This window comes from Marmota monax, unplaced genomic scaffold, assembly GCF_021218885.2.
Source record: "Marmota monax isolate L192 unplaced genomic scaffold, Marmota_monax_Labrador192_F-V1.1 WCK01_AAM20220418_F8-fsc00208, whole genome shotgun sequence".
Taxonomy (NCBI): Eukaryota; Metazoa; Chordata; class Mammalia; order Rodentia; family Sciuridae; genus Marmota; species Marmota monax.
The window spans coordinates 2,143,424-2,162,082 of record NW_026693914.1 but is presented as its reverse complement, the minus strand read 5'-3'; the positions used below and the strand labels follow the sequence as shown (position 1 = coordinate 2,162,082).

The 18,659-nt window shown below is 58.7% G+C and overlaps 1 protein-coding gene across 3 annotated transcripts in view; it reads left to right on the top strand.

Moving 5' to 3' along the window:
- Sdk2 (sidekick cell adhesion molecule 2) overlaps window positions 1–18,659 on the top strand; it is a 244,380-nt gene that overhangs the window by 108,922 nt on the left and 116,799 nt on the right. For all 3 annotated transcript variants that reach the window (XM_046463440.2, XM_046463439.2, XM_046463441.2), the window contains exon 2: window positions 3,250–3,409. In XM_046463440.2, the coding sequence (XP_046319396.1) occupies window positions 3,250–3,409 (160 nt within the window). The remainder of the gene's footprint in view (window positions 1–3,249; window positions 3,410–18,659) is intronic.

Here is an 18,659-nt window from a genome sequence, read left to right as displayed (position 1 = left end):
AGTGTTTTAAAAAAAAAGTGAGTATGTGTGTATGCATACACATTTGAAATGAGTAAGAATTTAAGAGACTGACATCCTTACACAGTGGATTCTTTCTATCCACAATTCTCCTCTATGCACAGTTATTCCCTTCCCACTGAGAGGGTGAAAGTGGCTAACAGTGCTGTTATGTACAGTTGCAAAGGTTGCCTACTGGACCCCCCTAAGATAAAGAGAGGAGTTTCTGATTCCTGCTAATAGAGTGTGAGGTCTTCTCACCAGGGTAATCTGACCATCCACATATATAAGCAATGGTAACAATGGCTACCCCTTCTTCAGGATGTGCCAGGCTCTATTCTAAGGACTTTGTGCTTATTAATTAATTAATTTCACAAAAAAACTATCCCCAATTTGCAACTAAGGAAACTGAGGTGTCGTGGTTCAGTGACTTTCTCAAAGTCAATGATTTGAACCTTCCTGTGCACTCATAGCACAGAAATCTGCTCCTGCGGAGACAGATGTGCACACACACACACACACACACACACCCTGCTGCCCCACAGCGTCCCCTCTCCCCCTGCCTGTCCTTCCTCCCACAGCGCACAGCCAGGTCCCTGGGGTCTGCTGCTTTCAGATGGGCGCAGGCCCGTGGAGGACACTGGCTGGTGGGACTCCCTGTGCCCTGGGTGAGGCCTCCCCCAGGATCCCCTTACCCAGGGAGCATGGTGGGGAGGGGAGGGGCCTGGTCACTGGGTGCCGCTGTGTTGGGAGGACAAGGGAGGGAGGAGGGACGGGGAGCAGGCCTGCTGCCCAGCAGGACTCAGGCAGGGTCTCCCCTCCCTTCGCTCCCGGAGGAGCCATTGTCTCAGCAGCAGCTGGATGAGCCCATCCAAGCACAAGTCACGGGTGCAGGCTGCCGGCTCCCACCCCCAGGCCCAGGAATGAACGGCAACCGCAGACCTGGAGCCAAGGGCCCCTGAGCAGGCCGTGGAGGAGGGGGTGTGGGGTGTGCGTGCCCAGGCGTGTGCAGGTCCGCGCCCGCCCGCCCTCTGGGGTTCTGGCTGGGAGTCAGCCCTGCGTGGAAGGGAGGGATTTAGCCATCACTCCGGGTCAGGAATGAAACCAGCAATGACAGCTGCGAACAGAGGGTTTTTAAAACCGCGATTCAAAAGACCCTTTAAAACTGCGGGAGAATATGAATGCGCCTTTGAAGGGAGAATGTGCCCGTTTGTTAAGCCCAGAGCCGAGCGGGCGGCCTCCAAGGCGCGGGTCCCTCTCCTTGGCAAAGGGCGGCCCAGGGCCTCCCAACGAGGCCAGAGGTGGGCCAGGACCCAGAGGCACGGGGGCCAGCAGAGGGCCGTCACCCCTCGGGGTCTGCGCTCTGGGCAGGTGCCTCTTCAGCTGGCCTGCTGAAGTGTGCTCAAGTGACAGTCGTGCATGAGGAAGCACAGAGAGATGCCCCGGGCCTTACCAGATGGTCACCAGGGAGGCCAGCGGAGGGGCCGGGGGCCACCTACAGCCCGCCCTTGGGTTTGGACTCCGGTGGCCCCCCAGGGAGGGTCGGATCCATGGAAGAGCCCCTGTCCCAGCCGTGGCAGGTCACACACAGAAGCCCCTGGGTGTGGAGTGGGGGCCAGGCCTGGGGGTGCCACCCAGCAGGGGAAGCCGAATGGCCCCAGATGTGCACGGCAGCCCGTGCTGAGCGGTGAATCTGAGCTGGAGCCCAGGGAAGCCAGGGCTGAGCTGTCCCAGGAGCACAGACGCCCACGTGTTGATATGGGGAGGGAAGAGCGGCCCTGGGGTCCAGGACACCGGGCCTCAGCCTGGGCCGCGCCCTGGCCCCTCTCCAGCCCGCCACCACGACCCCTTCCTGCTCGTCCCTCTGGGTCACCCTTATTAGGCCACCATAGGACTGTCTGGCGGTTCTGCACCCTTGGGCTCCCGGGGGAGCCTCCTCTGATCAAGGTGTGCCTGGGGCACTGCGGTGTCAAGAACACTGGCCCTGGACCTGCCAGGGACACCCACACGTTCAGGGGAGAAGTGGCCCTTCCCAAGCACCTGCCCCCGGCGGGCCTGGGACCAGCCTTGGCACGTCACCGACTCACTCAGTCCCTCGGCAACTCCTTCTCTCCCATGTCCACTGAGGGAAACTGAGGCTCAGACGTGCAGGACTTGCCCACCCGCTCAGCTGGGACGCGGAAAGCAAAGACCCCTGACACTGGCCTGGAGGTCAGGATGCCCCCAGGGAAGCCCTGCCAGCACTTCCTCGTGGCCCTGGTGTGTGGGACCCATGGGAGGCACAGGCCTGCCCTCTGGGAAGTCCAATCCCTGGTCTGCCACTTAGCGGTCTGCGGCGGGTGCTTGGTGCACAGTGGTGGCTCACGGGATGGACTGTTGAGACTGCTTCTGGAACTCTCGTCCTCAGGCTGTCACATGCCAGGCCTGGAGGCACTCGTTGGGTCCCTGGGTTCTCATTGGTACCCACCTTCTCCTCCCATGCTGTCCCAGCCTCCTCAGCCGTGAGCGACTCAAGGTCCAGGGCTCAGCTCCGGCCTCCCCGCCCATGGCCTTGGGCAGGCTTCTAACCCCTCAGTGCCTTAACATGGTCATGGGGTAGCCATGGGAATTAGATGGGCACGTGGCAGAGTCCCCAGAATAGCCGGGACTCACCAAAGGGCCACACACCGGTCAAGATCATTACCAGAGGCACTCCTGTCTCCGCCATGCCACGCCCAAGGGCAGGCGCTCAGTGACAGGGGTCTTCTCCGCTTCTTTCACCTTATCTCTCCTACCCCTCGTCCCCTTCCACTTCTGTCTTCCCCCACTGGCCATTCGGGCAGAGACCCCCCTGGCCCTGGAGGCCGTGAGCCTTCGTAGCCTCTGCAGGTCCAGGTCCCGAGCACACGGTCTCTGTGTGGCAGCCGTGGGGGCTCGGGCTCTGCTGGGCTGCACCCGGTGGGGGTAGCTCTGTGGTGACCCCTTGGCCTCACACCCACAGCCCAGGCCACCTGGTGGTGGAAGGGGCCATTGGACAGACTCTGCCCTCGATGACTTTAGGGGCTGCCCAGACTTGGGGAGCAGTACAGGCTCCGCCACTCGCAGGGCTGTCACCCACCTCCCTGTTCTCCTGGGGAAAACTGCCATCTCTAGGTGTAGCCAGTGTCCCTCCTTCCTTCTGTCCAGGAGGCAGAGGGTGCGGGGGTTCTCAATGGTCCAGGCGCGTGGCTGAGCCCGTGGTAATCTGTGCCTTTGTGTCCCTGTCTCCCGCAGATGACGTGCCGCCGTACTTCAAGACGGAGCCCGTGCGGACGCAGGTGCACCTGGAGGGGAACCGCCTGGTGCTCACGTGCATGGCCGAGGGCAGCTGGCCCCTGGAGTTCAAGTGGCTCCACAACAGCAGGGAGCTGACCAGGTTCTCCCTGGAGTACAGGCAAGACATGCCCCTCCCCCCCCCCACAGACAGCCATCTGTCCTGTCCTGAGGGGCACTGAGGGCGGAGCCGGGCCACAGGCTCCCATCCAGCCCTGGGGTGAGACACCTGCCCTGCTCCGCCTGGCAGAGGCTGGCTGGGTGCGGGCCATGGTGCTGCCCATACCAGAGTGGACAGGGACAGAGGTGACCTTGGGGGGGTCTACTACAGCAGCTGTGGCTGTGGCCTGGCCTGGGAAATGCCCTGTTGGCTCTGTTGGTGGGGCCTGGGTCTGGGGGCAGGGGGGTGAGGAACATGCAGCAACTGGGGATCAGACGGGGAGGTGGCACCTTCTGTTTGGGGACAATTTGGGTGGTGCATGGAGGTGGCCCACTCAGGACTTTTCACTCCTTACTTATGCCCAGACTCTGGAGCACTGGGCTCAGCACACGGCCAAGTGGGGAGGGGGAGGGGGAGGGCAGACTGGGTTTCCTGCACCAGGGTGAGGGAGGCAGCCCCCAACCCAGCCTGGCCCCAGCTGGCTGCTGGCCCTACTCAGCAGGGATGTGGCCTCTCTCCCTCTTACCCTGATCCTCCCATCTCGGTGGCTGGTGATTAATCCCCGGGCCTGATGTGCATAATCGGGTTTTGTTGGGGAAACAAGATTGTCTTGCCCTGGGGATGTTGATACAGATCTGCTGCTGGGACCGGAATGCAAAGGAGAGGAGGGGGTCTAATTGCTGACGGGGCTGTCCTTCCCAGAGAGCCAGCCTTTCCCTTTATGAAGCAGGAGAGTCAGAGTTGGGGTGACCCCCCCCCACGTCCACCTACCGTGGCCCTGGGCTGGATTGGCTGGTGTGGTGTGGCCACATTGGCCAAGAAGGGAGCAGGAAAGGAGGGAAGGACAGTCCTCCCCTCCTGCAGGGCACCTGGACCGGACAGCAAGGGACCCTTACGTGCTGGCTGCTCTCGGCCTATTTCTCCAGGGAACACATAAGTGACCAGAGGGGCCTCCCAGCAGCCTCCGCGATGGTTTTCAGCCGGAGATTCAGAGCTGCTCCTGACCGCAGCCTGGTACTCCTGGGGCAGTTGACAGTCTCTGGAGAACCTCTCATCCTCCTGGGTGGTGGACGTGCTTGGTGGACAACCAAGAGCTTGCAGATGGTGGCCGTGCAGGGCCTCCCCGCCCGCCCTTGACTTCTGACAGGGAACCGGAGCAGGATCCCAGGGGAGGAGCATCTGCTCTGTATCTGGATCAGGGCTCCTCCCTCGGTGCCCTAAACTGCCACCACACGAGGAGGGTGGGTACCAGGCAGGAGCAGAGTCCAGCGCAGCTGAAGCATGGTCTTGCTCACCCGTGGAGGGGGCCGGGCCACCTTTGGAAACAGTTGGCTCTTGCCCCTGGAGGTGTCCAGTTAGTGGTCAGGATCCAACTGTTGGCAGTGATCATCGTCACGGTCAATGAAAGGGAATCTCATAGGGAGGCATTCTGCATGCCCTGTGCCTGTGTCATTTAATCCTGCCCACAACCAATGACCAGGGTCAGTTCTCCTCTGCATGTTACAGGTGAGCCAACCTGTAAAGAAATTAAAGACCCCCCCCCCAGGTCAGATTGCTGAGCAGGTATCAGACGTGCGTTTCCTGACGCCCGAGCTGTAGCTCCTCGCCCTGTGCCACGCTGCGTCTCATGGAGGAGGATCGCTGCAACTGCCTCCTTAAAGTGTCTGGAGCACTCTTTCTGCTAACTGTGCTTTGCAGATTCTGGAAAACAAAGCAGTGGGGAGAATGCAGATATCCCATTTTATAGCTGTCTTGGGTGGAAGTCATTCAGGAGAAATAAACGAGCTTCCACGTGGAGACTCATCCCTTTGCCTCTGCCACAGGCGCCTTGGCTGCCGTGGCATGGCGGTGATGGTGTCGCTGAACATCCCTGAACGTGGGTCTGGTCAGGGGGTTCCTTGAATCGAACACTTGCTGTGTCCATAAGGTGAGGTCTGCATTCCTTAGTGTGGCCTCCGGACTCTTCATGGTCCGCTTCTGATGGCCTGTCCTTACCTGCTGCTACTTCCCGGCCCCAGGGTAGCACCCTCCTGACACACCCGCCTTTGTCCCATCCCCTGCACTTGGAAGAACACGCCTTTCAGAGCCTTCTGTCTCCTGCAGCACCCAGCCCAGGTGCCTTCTCTTGAAAGCCTCTCTGACTGCCCACACGCTTTCTCTAGCATGCTCTGTCATGCACATATGTGCACACACACATGCACACACACATGCCACATGCCCCCCTCTGTTCTGTGTGACTGTCCACAATGTGTCCCCCAACATTTATTCCTGCAGTCAGAGCCCTCAGAACCTTGGCAGTTCCAGGGACCCCAAGCTTCAGAACCTGGAACCTGACATGCCAGGCCCCCTTCCCTGTAGGCTGTTCAGCTGTGCCCACCTCTAGGTTTAGAGGTTAGGGACCCTGAGAAGTTCCGGGATCACAGTTACAGACAGTGGGTTCTGATTGGTCCAGCTCTGGTCACCCCTGACCAATCCCAGTGGGAGTGTCATTCGCATCACAATTGGCCAGGGCACAGGGCACAGGCGTTCCCACACCTCAGCCCTGTGGTGGGGAAGGAGAGCAAAGGTCGTTAACAGAAGGGGAAAAAATAGAAGCCACCTGTATCCATTCCCAGTTTGGGAAGGGGCAGGGTGATCCACAGCAGATGTTCTCTCTCTCTCGTTCTTTCTTTCATTTTGAAAATTGACAAATCTTAGGAAATGGCAGGTGCGGTGCTATGACCCCACGTGTGTGTTTGTTCATTCACCAGTTGCCTCTGTGGCTCGCTTTCCCACTCTCCGCATGCACACACATATGCATGCACTATTTTTGCGCAACTATTTAAGAACTTGTTGTGAGCATCCTGTCATTTCCTGTGAGTGGGATTTTCTAAGGACAAGGCACTCTCCCACAGAACCACACTCAGGAGACTCATCACTGATGCAGTACTGCCACCTGATACTCAGTCCTCTGCAAGTGGCTCCATTTATCCCGGCAGCCCCTTCTCGAGTCCAGTGTCCTCTGTGGCCACTGGATTGTTCTCACTGCTCGATGCAGGAGCTAATCAAGGACACATGTTGTATTTATCTATCTGTCATTGTCCTTTATACTTCTTCAATCTAGAACTCTTCCTCCGGATTTTTTTTTGCCCCCCCCCCCCCGCTAGGCAAGGCATTAACATACTTGTGAGTCTGGCTAGTCTTGTCGAATTTCCATGATGGTGCATTTGTGCCGTGATACCCTGATGACTAGATTCACATTCAGTCTTTTTGGCAACAGTACCCCATAGCTGTGTGTATGTTATGCTTTATAACAGAAGGTGCCTGACATCCGGTGGCCCCATGAGAGGGGAGCCTGGGTTGGATCACTGGACACAACCATATCCACCAGACTGCACCACTGCCAAGGTCCCAGGGGGGCTTCCTTCTCTCTGTAGTGAACTCCTCCCAGGCCTCCCACCCAGGGCTGTAGAAGCCACAGGTGAGGCTTACCTGCATCATGCTTGCCATAGCATTTGCCACTAGATTCCCATCACCACTTCCCCTTACAGCAGCAGTCAATCTTCCGTCAAAAGCTTTCTATCCTCGCTCGCTTTATAACTATTTAGCACACAGCATATCCTTTTTATGTATGTATATCAATACATCTAGACCCCTGGCCTCCAGCAAGTGACTTACCTCAGTTTCATTGTGGGCAGAATGCTGATAATAACACTTGAATTTATGTTTATTCAAATGTATGCATTTTTTGCTCAGCGTGTTTGAACCCATTTATGCCATTATTCATTTCGACGTTCATAATAACCCCAATTCAGCCAGTGGTTCAACAAAATGCTCCAGGTTCAGCTTTTAAATGAATGCACGGTGAACAATGACTTTCAAAGCAGGTTGGCCGGCTCGGTGTCCTGGGGCTCCCAGGCTACTGGGGGGTTCCGAGGACTTCTTCATCTTTTACACGCCCCAGGCTTGGAGTAGGGTGATAATGTCCATATTTCAGGCAGAGAAATGGCTAAATTTACTCAGCAAGTTGAGAGAAAATGAGATTAGAAGTGCTGCCTTCAATCTAACGACGCTTCCCACCCTGGATCCGAAGGAAGAAGTTTCTGTCCAGGGCCACTGTCTGAGAGTCTTTATTCCTGGTGGGATCTGTCACCAAACACATCTGGGGTGTGAGAGAGAGGGAGAGGAAGAGAGAGTCGGTCACTCAAGGGCAAGCCATTCCATCTAAGTATAGTGACACATTGCTTAGTGATTGGGGACATGTCCGAAGAATGGCATCACTATGTGATGGGAATTCTCTAGCTCCTGGGTAAACTTATGGGACCCCTGTGGTAGACGTAGCCCATCATCAACCACATGTGACTATGGGGCAGGAGACTGTAGAGTGACAGTGACAAGTGGTCCTCATCCACTGTTGGGGGTGGAGACTTTGGTCTTGGACTCCCTGAGTGCAACCCCCGCCCATTAACTCTGTGACCTAGGGCAGCCTAGGACAGCATTATCACCAACTTTGGTTCCTTGGTAATACCCACCTCAGGAGTCACTGCAATGATTATGTGAGATTCTGTGGCTCAAGCCCCGTAGACACACATGGGGCCCAGATGTGGAGTAGATGGCACCCACCAGGATACAAACGCAGGGTGTGTGACTTGGGGGAATCGCGGGACAGATCTGCTAACAAGCCACCAGAACTCACAGTGCAGGCGCGTCTGTGTTCTCCGCCTGGCCACCTGGGGCTGCACACCTATCCCTGCCCCCCTGCTCCACTCCAGAACCCTCTCTAAAGCACCTCAGTTGGCAAGTGCTCTGAGGGTCACCCTTGTGGGTGACAAATCTCTATCCATTCTGAACCCAGCCTTGAATTCTCAGTGTGAGAAATAAAGTGACTCAGTGGTGGGTCTGGGTACAAAGTGACACTGAGCCTTAGAAATGAGGTCCCTTTTCTTACAAGAGTGGGACATGGCCGGGGAAGATCCTCCCAAAGCTCTTGGTCCCAATGCCAGCCCCTCCCCTCAGATAGGTGCACAGCCTCACAGTGTGCCCGCGGAGTGCAGGCTGCGGGTGGGACTGGACACGACGTTCCTCTGGATGGATCAGGTCAGAGCGTTGGCCAGCATGTGGGAGCGGGATTCCTTTGGTCTTGCCTGCTGCTCTCGGCTATGAACCTGTGCGCCGCATGTAGGTGTCTGCGGTTTTCTGATTGCATGGAACGAGAACGCACGTGAAGCCATGAAGGTCAGGCCCTCCTGGGTTTCCCTGAGCCTCTTCCATCAGTCAGCGCTGCCCTCCCACCCGGTACCCTCCGCCCTCGGAGCCACTCCCTGGAGTTAAATCAGTTCAGCCTCAGTTCACACCTATTGCACCAGCAAGGGCTGCGGTGGACGATACCACCTGTCCCTGTGGCCAGGTCCTGGCGAGGTCATCAACCAGATGACTTTGTCCCCTCGTGCTAAGTCTCCCTCCCATAATTGTTCTCACACTTAGATAAGAAAATAAGGTCCGCACCGGAGACTCCTCACGCATGCGCATACGCGGACGTGCGCAGCTTGCCGTGCGTAACCAGGCACACCCGCTCCGAGGAGAGCTGAGGTTTATGGAGGCCCGGGCGGTGCCAGGCACTTTACATACGCTGGTCTCGCAGCCGCACTTCATTCTGAAAATGAGGAACCCGAGGCCAGAGAAGCTCTGGAACTTGCCTGGGGTCATCCAGAGCTCAAGCACAGGAACCAAGAGGTCCAACAGGCCCAGCGTTTTCTCTTCTGCCCAGACACCCTCAGGCTTCCTGATTGGGCACCTCTGTCCCTGCCCCATCACTAGGTGTCCTTCTTCTGCCCCAAGGGCCCTCTGCTGAGGCCAGGGCTGCCTGCTGGGTGGGAGCTGGTCAGCCACACTGCCCAGGTGACTCCGTCCAGGTAGAGCTGAGGGGTCTGGAAGCTCACGGGCACTGCTGCATAGAGAAGAAAGCTCCTGTGAGTGGCCGCCCTGGCGAGGGGCACAGAGGCAGGTACGTGGGCAGACTTGGTCACTCCAACAGCGGCTGTGACTGGCTTCTCCTCCAGCCCTCCCTGGCCTCCCCTTAGAAGCGAGAGCCACTGCCGAGGCAGAGCCCAGAGAGCAGTTCCCAGAGGGTACTGAGCCTGTGATGGGTGTGGCAGGAACCAGCCGGGACACTGGTGCAGTTAGCTCCTCTGCTGTGTGACTAGGAATCGCAGCTCCACAGAGGCTCAGCAACTTGCCTGAGGCCACACAGCAGCATTTGGAGAGTCGGGTTTCACTGGGGACCTTTTGCATCCCAGGCCTACGTTCCTTCCCTGCTCAGTGTCACCTTGGGGTATGTGTCCTTTCACAGAGTAGATGCACTTGCAGGCCTCAGCCTATTGGGGATGGTCCTGGACAACCTTCTAATCACTACACCAGAATACCCACAGCTGAGACTTACCCAAAGCTTAGCCTGGGCCCCGTCCTGATCTAAGTGCCCCATGTCTATTAACTGCCACTAAAAACTCCAGTCACCTGCCTCTTCCTGGTCCCTGCTGCCACTTTCATCGAGGTTGCCCTTCTCGGTCCCTCACCATCAGCACCCTGATCAGGAGGCACGAACCCGAGGCTCAGCTTCCGTTTCCTGCCCAAGCTCAAAACCATGGAGCAGAGACCAGTGCCAGGTTTTCTGCCTGGAGCCCGGCAAAGGAATGAGAGTCGATGCCAGCATCTGTCCATCAGGAGGACAGTCTGCAAGGTGATGCTGGCCTTGCATCCAGGCTGAGGAGTGACGGCAGGTGACAGGCAAGCGTTGACGTTTCCGGCAGGGAGAGGGGTGGTGAGCAGGAGCTGGGGGGGCGGCCTGGAAGATGCTGCCCTGGGACACAGCAAGAAGAGCCCCTGGGTGTGGACTAGATGTGAGAGGAGTGCTGCTGGCAGGAGACACTGGCCACCTCCACACACAGGGCAGGGCCCGCGGCCGTGACCAGACCCAGCTGATGCAGTGCTAACCAGGCACGAGGTCCTTACCTCCTAAGCGAGTACCGATGGCTGCCAGTTGTGACGAGGGCTCAAGAGAAAACACAGGCTGAGAGGATCCCACTGGGGTGCCCAGCACCAGGGAATTGACCTGCCTGGGCCAGATCCGGCAGGAGAGGGCACGTCCAGGGAGCAACACGTTGGGACACGGCCAGGCTGGGGCAGCTGAAAGGAGGCCAGAGTGGCCAAGGATGTGGGGGTGGTGGACACCAGGAGCTGGACAGGCCAGGTGCAACGGGGGCTCTTTGGCTACTCAAAGACTTTGTCTTTCCCAGGAAAGGGATGTGACTGGATGGAAGGTTTTCTCGGGCAGCTGGGCAGGAAGTGGTGGAGAGCGGTCAGGGGCCGGTTGGTGGTGGCAAGAGGGAGTTGGTGGGGCCATCTTGGTGAGGTGGAGGTGGAGGGACAGGTGGCCCTGCGACATGGTTAGGAGGTGAGCTTGGCTGACTGGGTCCGCTGGCAGTGGGGGAGGGAGGAAGGGGATGGCCAGGCAGTGGAGGAGGAGGCCCTGGCAGAGCAGGAGGCTTGCTCTGGTGTTGGAGAGGGGTCAGGTGGAGCTGTCCAGCAGCAAGAAGGAGAGAGGTCTCAGCTGAAGACTCTGGTTTAGGAACCACGGCATCGACGTGGTGGCCTTCACACGGGAGTGGACAGGCGCTGAGTGGAAGCCACATGGGAGGAGAGGTGGGGACATTCTAGCAGGTGATGAGTCAAGGCAGGGAGGACCCTTCCTGCCCCTCCCCGGCTCACTCTATGGCGGGGCAGGACTGACCTGTGGTCTCCGCTGTTCAGTCCCCCCTCTCCCCATTCCTCGCCCCCCCCCCGCTGACCTCTCTTACCTTTGCTTCCTGGGAAACGCTTGCTCATCTTCCAAGATCCCAGTCCTGTTTCCAGCACCAACTGGCTGTGTGTCCCTCAGCAATCGACAGACACATCCCACCTCGGGTGCCTAGTGTATACAATGGGAGCCAAAACCAGCAGCTACCTCCGGGCAGCTGTGAAATCACCCAAGATCAAGCACACGGAACTGAGACTGGTCACTGGTGGCTCTCTGGGCAGGAAGGGCAGTCTGTGAGCCACCCAGGAAGTGCTTCTGCCCTCCCCACTCAGTCTACCTTGCTGCTCCCCTGGGGCAGGGTCCCCACCACTCCTTCCAGGCCACAGCCTCATTTCCAGTGTCCCAGCAACTCCCAGCTCCTCTTTCTCAGTGGATCCAGATGCCATCTGCCTCCTTGGAGATTTACTCCAATTGGGCCATGAGTTTGGACATCTTGTCTGAAAATTGAAGGCTGACAGTGAGAAAGCTGAAGTGCAGGAATTAGTTATGATGGACGTAAATTGAATTTTAATAGAGATGTACGTGGCACGGAGCCAGTGTACTCAGGCAGAGGGAAGGTAGTAATTAAAAGTTAACGAGTTTAGAGATGTCATCCACAGGGAGGGGTGGGGGAGGGGCGGGAGGAAGCAGTGGCCCTCAGCCACACGCTGTCCTTCCCCTGACCTGGAGGCCGCTCCTCCCACTCTCAAGGGCCAGGCAGGTGGGAAGGCAGCTGGGAGCCCATCTGCACCCCAGGACCCACCTCCTGCAGCAGAGGACGGCACAGTTTGCAGGACTTCTAGGGGCAGCTGGAACAGCTGACCTCATACCTCTGGCTCCTGACCTCGTAACTCTGGTGCCATGGGGCAGTGTAGAGGGCCATCCTGCACGTCCTGCGGGGCTAGCAGCCTCCTAGCCTCTACCCACTAGGTGCCAATTGCCACATACCGCAGTTGTGACAGCCCAGAATGTCTCTGGACACCGCCAAATATGCCCCAGGAACCATTACTTTCCCTTAAGAACCGGTGTCCTGCAGGGCCATGCTGGTGTCCTCTAACTTCTCCAGCCAGAGCCAGCACCGCCCTCTGCACATAGGTGTCCTCCTGTGCTGGGGTCAGGAGCCCAACCAACCTGGCAGAGGAGGAAGGAGAAGAGAGCTGGCTGCCGCCCTCTGGTCCGTCTTAGGGCCTCTCCAGCCCCCACCTCTTCTTGTCATAACAACCCACATAGATGACATTGTGCCATACGGGTGGCCTTCAGTGATACCTCCTTGAGCCTCGGGGTGAGACGGATGCCCAGGGGCTTCCAGCCCCAGCACCACCACCCAGAAGCCAAGGCTGTGAGCAAGGTCCGGCCCAGCTGCCCAGCATCTGAACAGCTCGCCCACCTCCTGGACAGGCCGGCTGGGTGTTGGTGGGGAGGTTGAGGCCACTAGAGGAAGAGCACGGGGTTGTGCTGTGGATCTTGGTGACCGGGGCTCCTAGGCATGCAGCAGCCCTAATGTGGCTCTAGACTCCATCCCCCCCCCACCCCGGAGCCGCCTCCCGCTTGACCACAGGCTCTTCCTGGACAGGGCCAGGCCCGCCTCAGCAGGAAAACAGAGCAGAGGCGGCGGGCAGGAGGAAGACAGGTGCCAGGAGCACCTCCCGGGTCAGGGCCGGACGTGAGAGGCAAGACGCAGCTGGCTCCTGGTGCCTCGGGGGGACATGGCAACAATCATGTCAATTAAAACTAATAAGGTCAAAGTGTAAGAGGGAAGGATCAAAAGCAAGAGAGACCTGGCTGGCTTGGTTTCCATAGCAACCTGCTTCCTGGAACTCTGCTTAATGGTCCTGGCGTGGGGAGGAAGTGGGGTCCTCACTTCTAAGGAAGCCAGGGACAGATGAGTCACCTCAGGGGACTCCAGCGGAGGGAAGGGGGACACTCAGGGTGTGGAGGGTAGACAGCAAAGGTCCCGAGAGTCAGTCACACAGCAAAAGAATGCCTCTGCTGGCCTCCACGGCCCTGAGTGGAGGTGACGTCCCAGGGACAGGACAGGGGCTCAGGTCAGAACTGGAATTGAAACCAGGCCTCAGCTCTCCGCTGGGTGCTGCTTGGATCCCGGGGGCTACCCAGCTGTCCATCATTCCAGGAGACGGCTGCAAAGATGCCAAGAGCTGGTTGGGTTTGGGTGGCATTTTCCTAGTCAGCCTGGGTGCCTGGGGACATGGAGGGACCGGCTGGGCTGGCCCCCTGGATCAGAGGCTCTGTCCCTGCCTCACTCCCCTCCAACGTCTGCCAGGCTCCCTCAGCACCCCCTTGTTTACGGGATCACAATGGGGCATCGAGAATGGTTGACGGGTCAAGGAGGACGTTTCCTTGGTGGGGAGCTCCCATTGCCCTTTGAAGCTGGGGTCAACAGAGAGTGTCACTGTTTCCTAAGCCCCATGTGTCCACCCACCGTTTTCTTGGGGCACACAGCCTGAGCCCAGCGCCACACAGCCACACAGCCAAGCCACATGCCTCAATCAGCCCAGGCTTTGCACTCCCCAGGGTGGCCTGGCTGTCCCCCAGGCAGCTCGTGTGCCCACTCCCCAGTTAATAGATGCACAAAATTGAAGCCAAGAGACAAAGTGACCCGTCCAGGGTCACACTGCAAATTCAGGTGGGACCAGGGACCCAGACCCCATGGCTCCTCTGCCCCAAACAGTGTGGGACATATAGAGATGCAAGCCCAGCCACACCCTCCTCGCACCCTCATTCCCCCCACTTCCAGCCACTGGTGCGTTTCCCAGGGCCGATCCTGGCAGACCGTGGCTGCGCCCCCAGACTCCCCAGAGCACGTGGAGCGGAACATGCAAATGAAGCGCTCTGAAGCGCTCGCTGCCGCCTTTAATGAAGGGCTCCCGGGGAAAGCTCTTCTCTGATGAACTGAGGCTATTTATTTCCTCCACGAGGAAATTTAACATGCAAATTAGGAAGGGTTTGATCATTCATCACCTGAAATTGACATCTTTGAATTTGGCCTGATTCCTTGGTAACCATGGCACATCCCGGGGCTTAGTAGGGCTGCGAGGCCACCGGTCCTCGGGGAGGCAGGAGGAGGGGGCAGGAGGAGGAGGCACCTGCGCTTCTCCTCTGGGACGGTGCAGGGCGAGGAAAGGAGGTGAGCACAGCTTCTTCCCCACGGAGGGGCTGGGGAGCAGCTTGCCCTGGGGACCACCCTCTTTCCTCCCCATCCCGGGTCTTCCTGCCCCCAGCCAGGTCACAGAAGCTGATCAGATCTTGACTCCATTCTGCACTGGGCAGCCAGGGGCCGAGATGCTGCCTGGGCGGTTGGTAAGGAGCCCTGCTTCCTGGAGCTGCCCCCACACCCGAGTCCACCCGCCCACCCCACCCCCCAGAGCCTCCCGAGGCCCGTTCTTGGGATTGCCCAGGGTCCCTCCCCTGGGTCTTGGTCCCCCCGGAGCAGTCTCCGTGGAGGCTCACTTTTCTGCTCTCGGCCTGTGGAGGAACCGGGCTCCTGTGACTCGGAACTGGCCACCCCAGTCTTCCCCCAGGGGCTGTCCACATCCCCCAAGGCAGCAGTGCCTCCTGGGAGTGGCCATGGGGGAGGGGGGCCGTCAGAAGCAGGGGTTTTGGCTCCAGCCGGCAGCACTCGGGGGCTGGGGGATTCCGGAGCATTCTCCACCTCAGTATGAGCCAGCATGCGGTGGGGCCCTGGGCACGGGTGGGCGCACGGAGGGCTAGGGAGAGGAGAGGCCATTCTTCCTACAGAACAGGACACAGGAAAGACGGTCTCCCCCAAGAAGACTGGGCACTGGCCCTGGAGGACACCACAGCACACTTGCAGGCACAAGCCCCTGGGGCTTCTCGTTTACCCTTGGCCCTTAGAGGACAAGGGAGGGGCCTTGCCCATGTGAGCACGCCCAACCTGGCCACTGCCCCTGCTCAGTGACCGGCTGCTGGGATGTCCCATTTCTCTGCTGGTATCTCCTGGGCTGTCCCCTCCAAGGGCTCACTGTCCATCAGCATGGGGGCTGGCCTTTCCTCCTGTGGCCCTCATCCCTGATGGCCTGGGGGTCTCAGGTCATGATCTGAGAGGCCAAGTGTAGGCTCTGCCAGGCCCCTGAGCCTGTGCTTTGGAACGGTCCACCCCATTCTGTGAGTGACAGGAAGTCACAGAGCCAGCGCGGGCTTTGGGCTCCGCACCCTGATGGGAGAGCTGTGGGATAGGGGCCTCGCTCCCAGCCTCCTCGCCCTGACTCAGGTCAGGCCGGTGCCCAGCGGCTCCGGTGGTCACCTTTCCAGATGGCAGCTCACAGACAGGTCCCTGGGGCCTCGTTAACACTGTTCTGGTCTGATTCTCCCAGTGTCTCTGGAGCCACCTCTGAGGGTGACTTTGGAGAATCCAGACAGAACGAGGCGGTGGTGGGGGATGGACATCAGGAAGGTCAGAGGCGACGGGGTTGATCCTGGGCCAGTTCCCCGGGTCTGGGCAGGGAGAGGCGGCTGCCAGGGAGTGGGCTCCGGGCACCTGGCCTCACGGCAGCCCCTGCCCAGGCCCTGCTCCCCAGGCTGGCTACTGGGGAAGGGCCCAGTGGGTGAGTGGGCCTTGGGCCTGGTGTCGGGCCATTAGAGGGGCATGGGGTCCTTACTCCTTTCTCTAATAATAAGAGTGGCAGCTAATTCAGTTCATGCTGCATGCCCTGCGCCAGGCCCTGTCCTAAGGATGTTACATGTACCTTGAGAAAGGGGCTACAGTAGGAGCACAAAATAGCCTATAGGCTGTTGCTGGGGCCCTGCCACCATCAGGCTGTGTAATCCTGTGCAAATTACTTAACATCTCTGTTCCTTGGCTTCCTATTTTATTGGTCTACTAAATTTGAATATAATTCTGACCTCGTAGGGTGATTAATAGAGTGTCAATGCATAATCACATGTAAAGTGCCCATAACTGTGCCTGACCCATATTAGTAGCTATTGTTATTACCCCTATCTTATTGATGAGAAACAGAGGCACAGAGAGATTAGGCAACTTGCTCGAAGTCACGCAGCAAGTAAAACACAATCAAAAACCTTCCTCTATGCCTGTGTGCACCAACCCTTCAAGCAGAGTGACTTGGGCAGAGAGAAGCAGGGTGATGGCAGCAATTTGACCTGGGCTCATTGGTGCCGTGCTTTCTGCTGGGAGCAGTCGGCCTGCCCGGGCTTGCGGAACACCGCAGGGTGTCAGGCGAGGGGTGCGGCACTGCTGCCTCCAGAAGAGTCGGGGCACAGCCGACCAGAGGTGGGGGTGAGTGAGTGAGTGGGTCTTAGACACTGGTCCTCGCGGTGCAGGAGGCCTGGACGTGCCCTAACAGGCCAGCTGTGGACGGATGCCACCAGGACTGTGTGCTGCTTCCCGTCAAGTCAACTCACACAGTTGGGGAGCTCTCCATCCTGGGTGCCCTCCTGCTAAAATGGCCTTTTTAAAAAGTAAAATGCAGCCCACGTGACGGACCGCCCATCTTTATTGGCCAAGTGATAGCCAGCCACTCTCCCTGCGCTGGGGTAGCTGGGGATGGCCGGGTGTAGGGAACCAACTCCCAGCTCCGGCTCTGTCCCTGCATCCACCCACGTCCCAGACCCTTCTGACACCAGGTGTGTGTTGGGGATCCTCCCACACCCCAAGCTGCCAGGCAGTCCCGCCCGGCAGACAGAGCTGGCTGGGTGTCTCTGACACCGCGACCTGCGGCCGGCTGAGCCCACACGGCGGCCCCCAGTGGCCAGCTCCGGGTAGTTTTCCTTGGGCCTTTTGTTTTTTAACATTGATTCTTCAGTTGTGGTTGGACACAATACCTTTATTTTACTTATTTTATGTGGTGCTGAGGATGGAACCCAGGGCCTTGCACATGCTAGACAAGCACTCCGCTGAGCCGCAACCTCAGCTTTTCCTTGGCCTTTTGACCAGCTAGGGTGCAAATGGGGGTTCCCGTGACCCCCTCCTTGGGCTGGGTCAGTTTGCTCCAGTGGCTCAGAGAGCTCGGGGAACTCTGAGGTTGCCCGTCTATTAAGAAGGATACGGGAAGGACGCGGATGAGGAGCCGCAGAGGGCGGGGGAGGGGGGGAAGCTGCCTGCCCGCTCCCTGAGCCACCCTCCGGCACCCCAATTGTTGTTACCCTGAAGCTCTCCAAACCCCGGGGTTGGGGTTTGTTCATTGAGAATTCATTGCACAGGTGTGATTGACGCGCAGACAGCCATGTGCAAGGGTGCCCAGGCAAAGGGCACGATCTCAGGCCAACAGACGGGGCAGGCAGCCCAGCCAGGCCCGTGGGCAGACCCTCCTTGGCCACTCTGGGCCGCCTGCCTTCCTCCTGGTGTGGGGCAGGACCTTCTGAGGCGGGGTCTTACCGTCTGCTCTCATTAGGTGGTCAGAGGAAGGCGGGAGGCCAGAGGCGCTGTGAACTGCCTGGGGGGACAGGTTTTGGTTTGCATGGCTGCCTGGGGGTGGACAGAGAGGCTGGAGTTTGGACGAGGAAGGCAGGAAGGCGGCAGAGGAAACACGTGTGACCTCGTAATGACAGATCCCGGAGAACTGAAAAGCCAAAGCACCTGAGCCTGGCCCAGGCAGAGGGGGACACAGACCTTGAGGCAGGTCTGCCTGGGACAGGGAATGAGCATCTGCTCACGCACCCCTGCGGCCCCGGGACTGCCAACAGCAGGCGCCGCAGGGCCCCTGGGAGGCCTCCTCCTGCCTGCCTCCGCCCACCTGCAGGCAAGTTGCAGGGAGCCTCTGGGAGCCGAGGCTCATCCTCCAGGATCGTGGGCATGCACTAATCCCAGGAACATCTGGCCGGGGGAAGTCTGGAGCCCGGGGAAGGCCAGGGAGCAGGCAGGAAGCTCAGGCCAGCTGGGCAGACCTGAGCAGGCCCATCCCACTGCAGCTCACCCAGTGCCCACCTGGTGCCCACCTGTGCCCACCTCCATGCTAATGCTTCCCGTGCACATCCTCCCTCTCCCCACTTGGCATTAATTAGTCACCGTGCCTTGTGGTAATTAAAGGGGTGGTAATTAAAGTTGTTCCTGCACAAAGATGTGACCAAGTCACCATTCACTTAAGGTCCCAGGGATTCGGAAATGCCAAGGGCACCGAATTTAACTCCTTCCCCTTCAGCTCCAGGGAAGTGCCCACTGTGGTCTCACAGGTGGCAATAGGAAATGGACAGAGCAGAAGTGGTGGGGGATGGTGTGGCTCTAAACAGAGTGGCAACAGCCGTGACATTTTCACCTAGATGTGAGGAGCAGGTGACGTCAAGACCCGTGGAGACAAAGGTCCTGGGGGTGAGGCTGTCATCATTCCTGTTAATACCCAGAGCCAACACCGGGCCTAGCACTGTGTAGACCCGCAGGAGGGGCCAGGTGATGAGTGACCAAGCCAG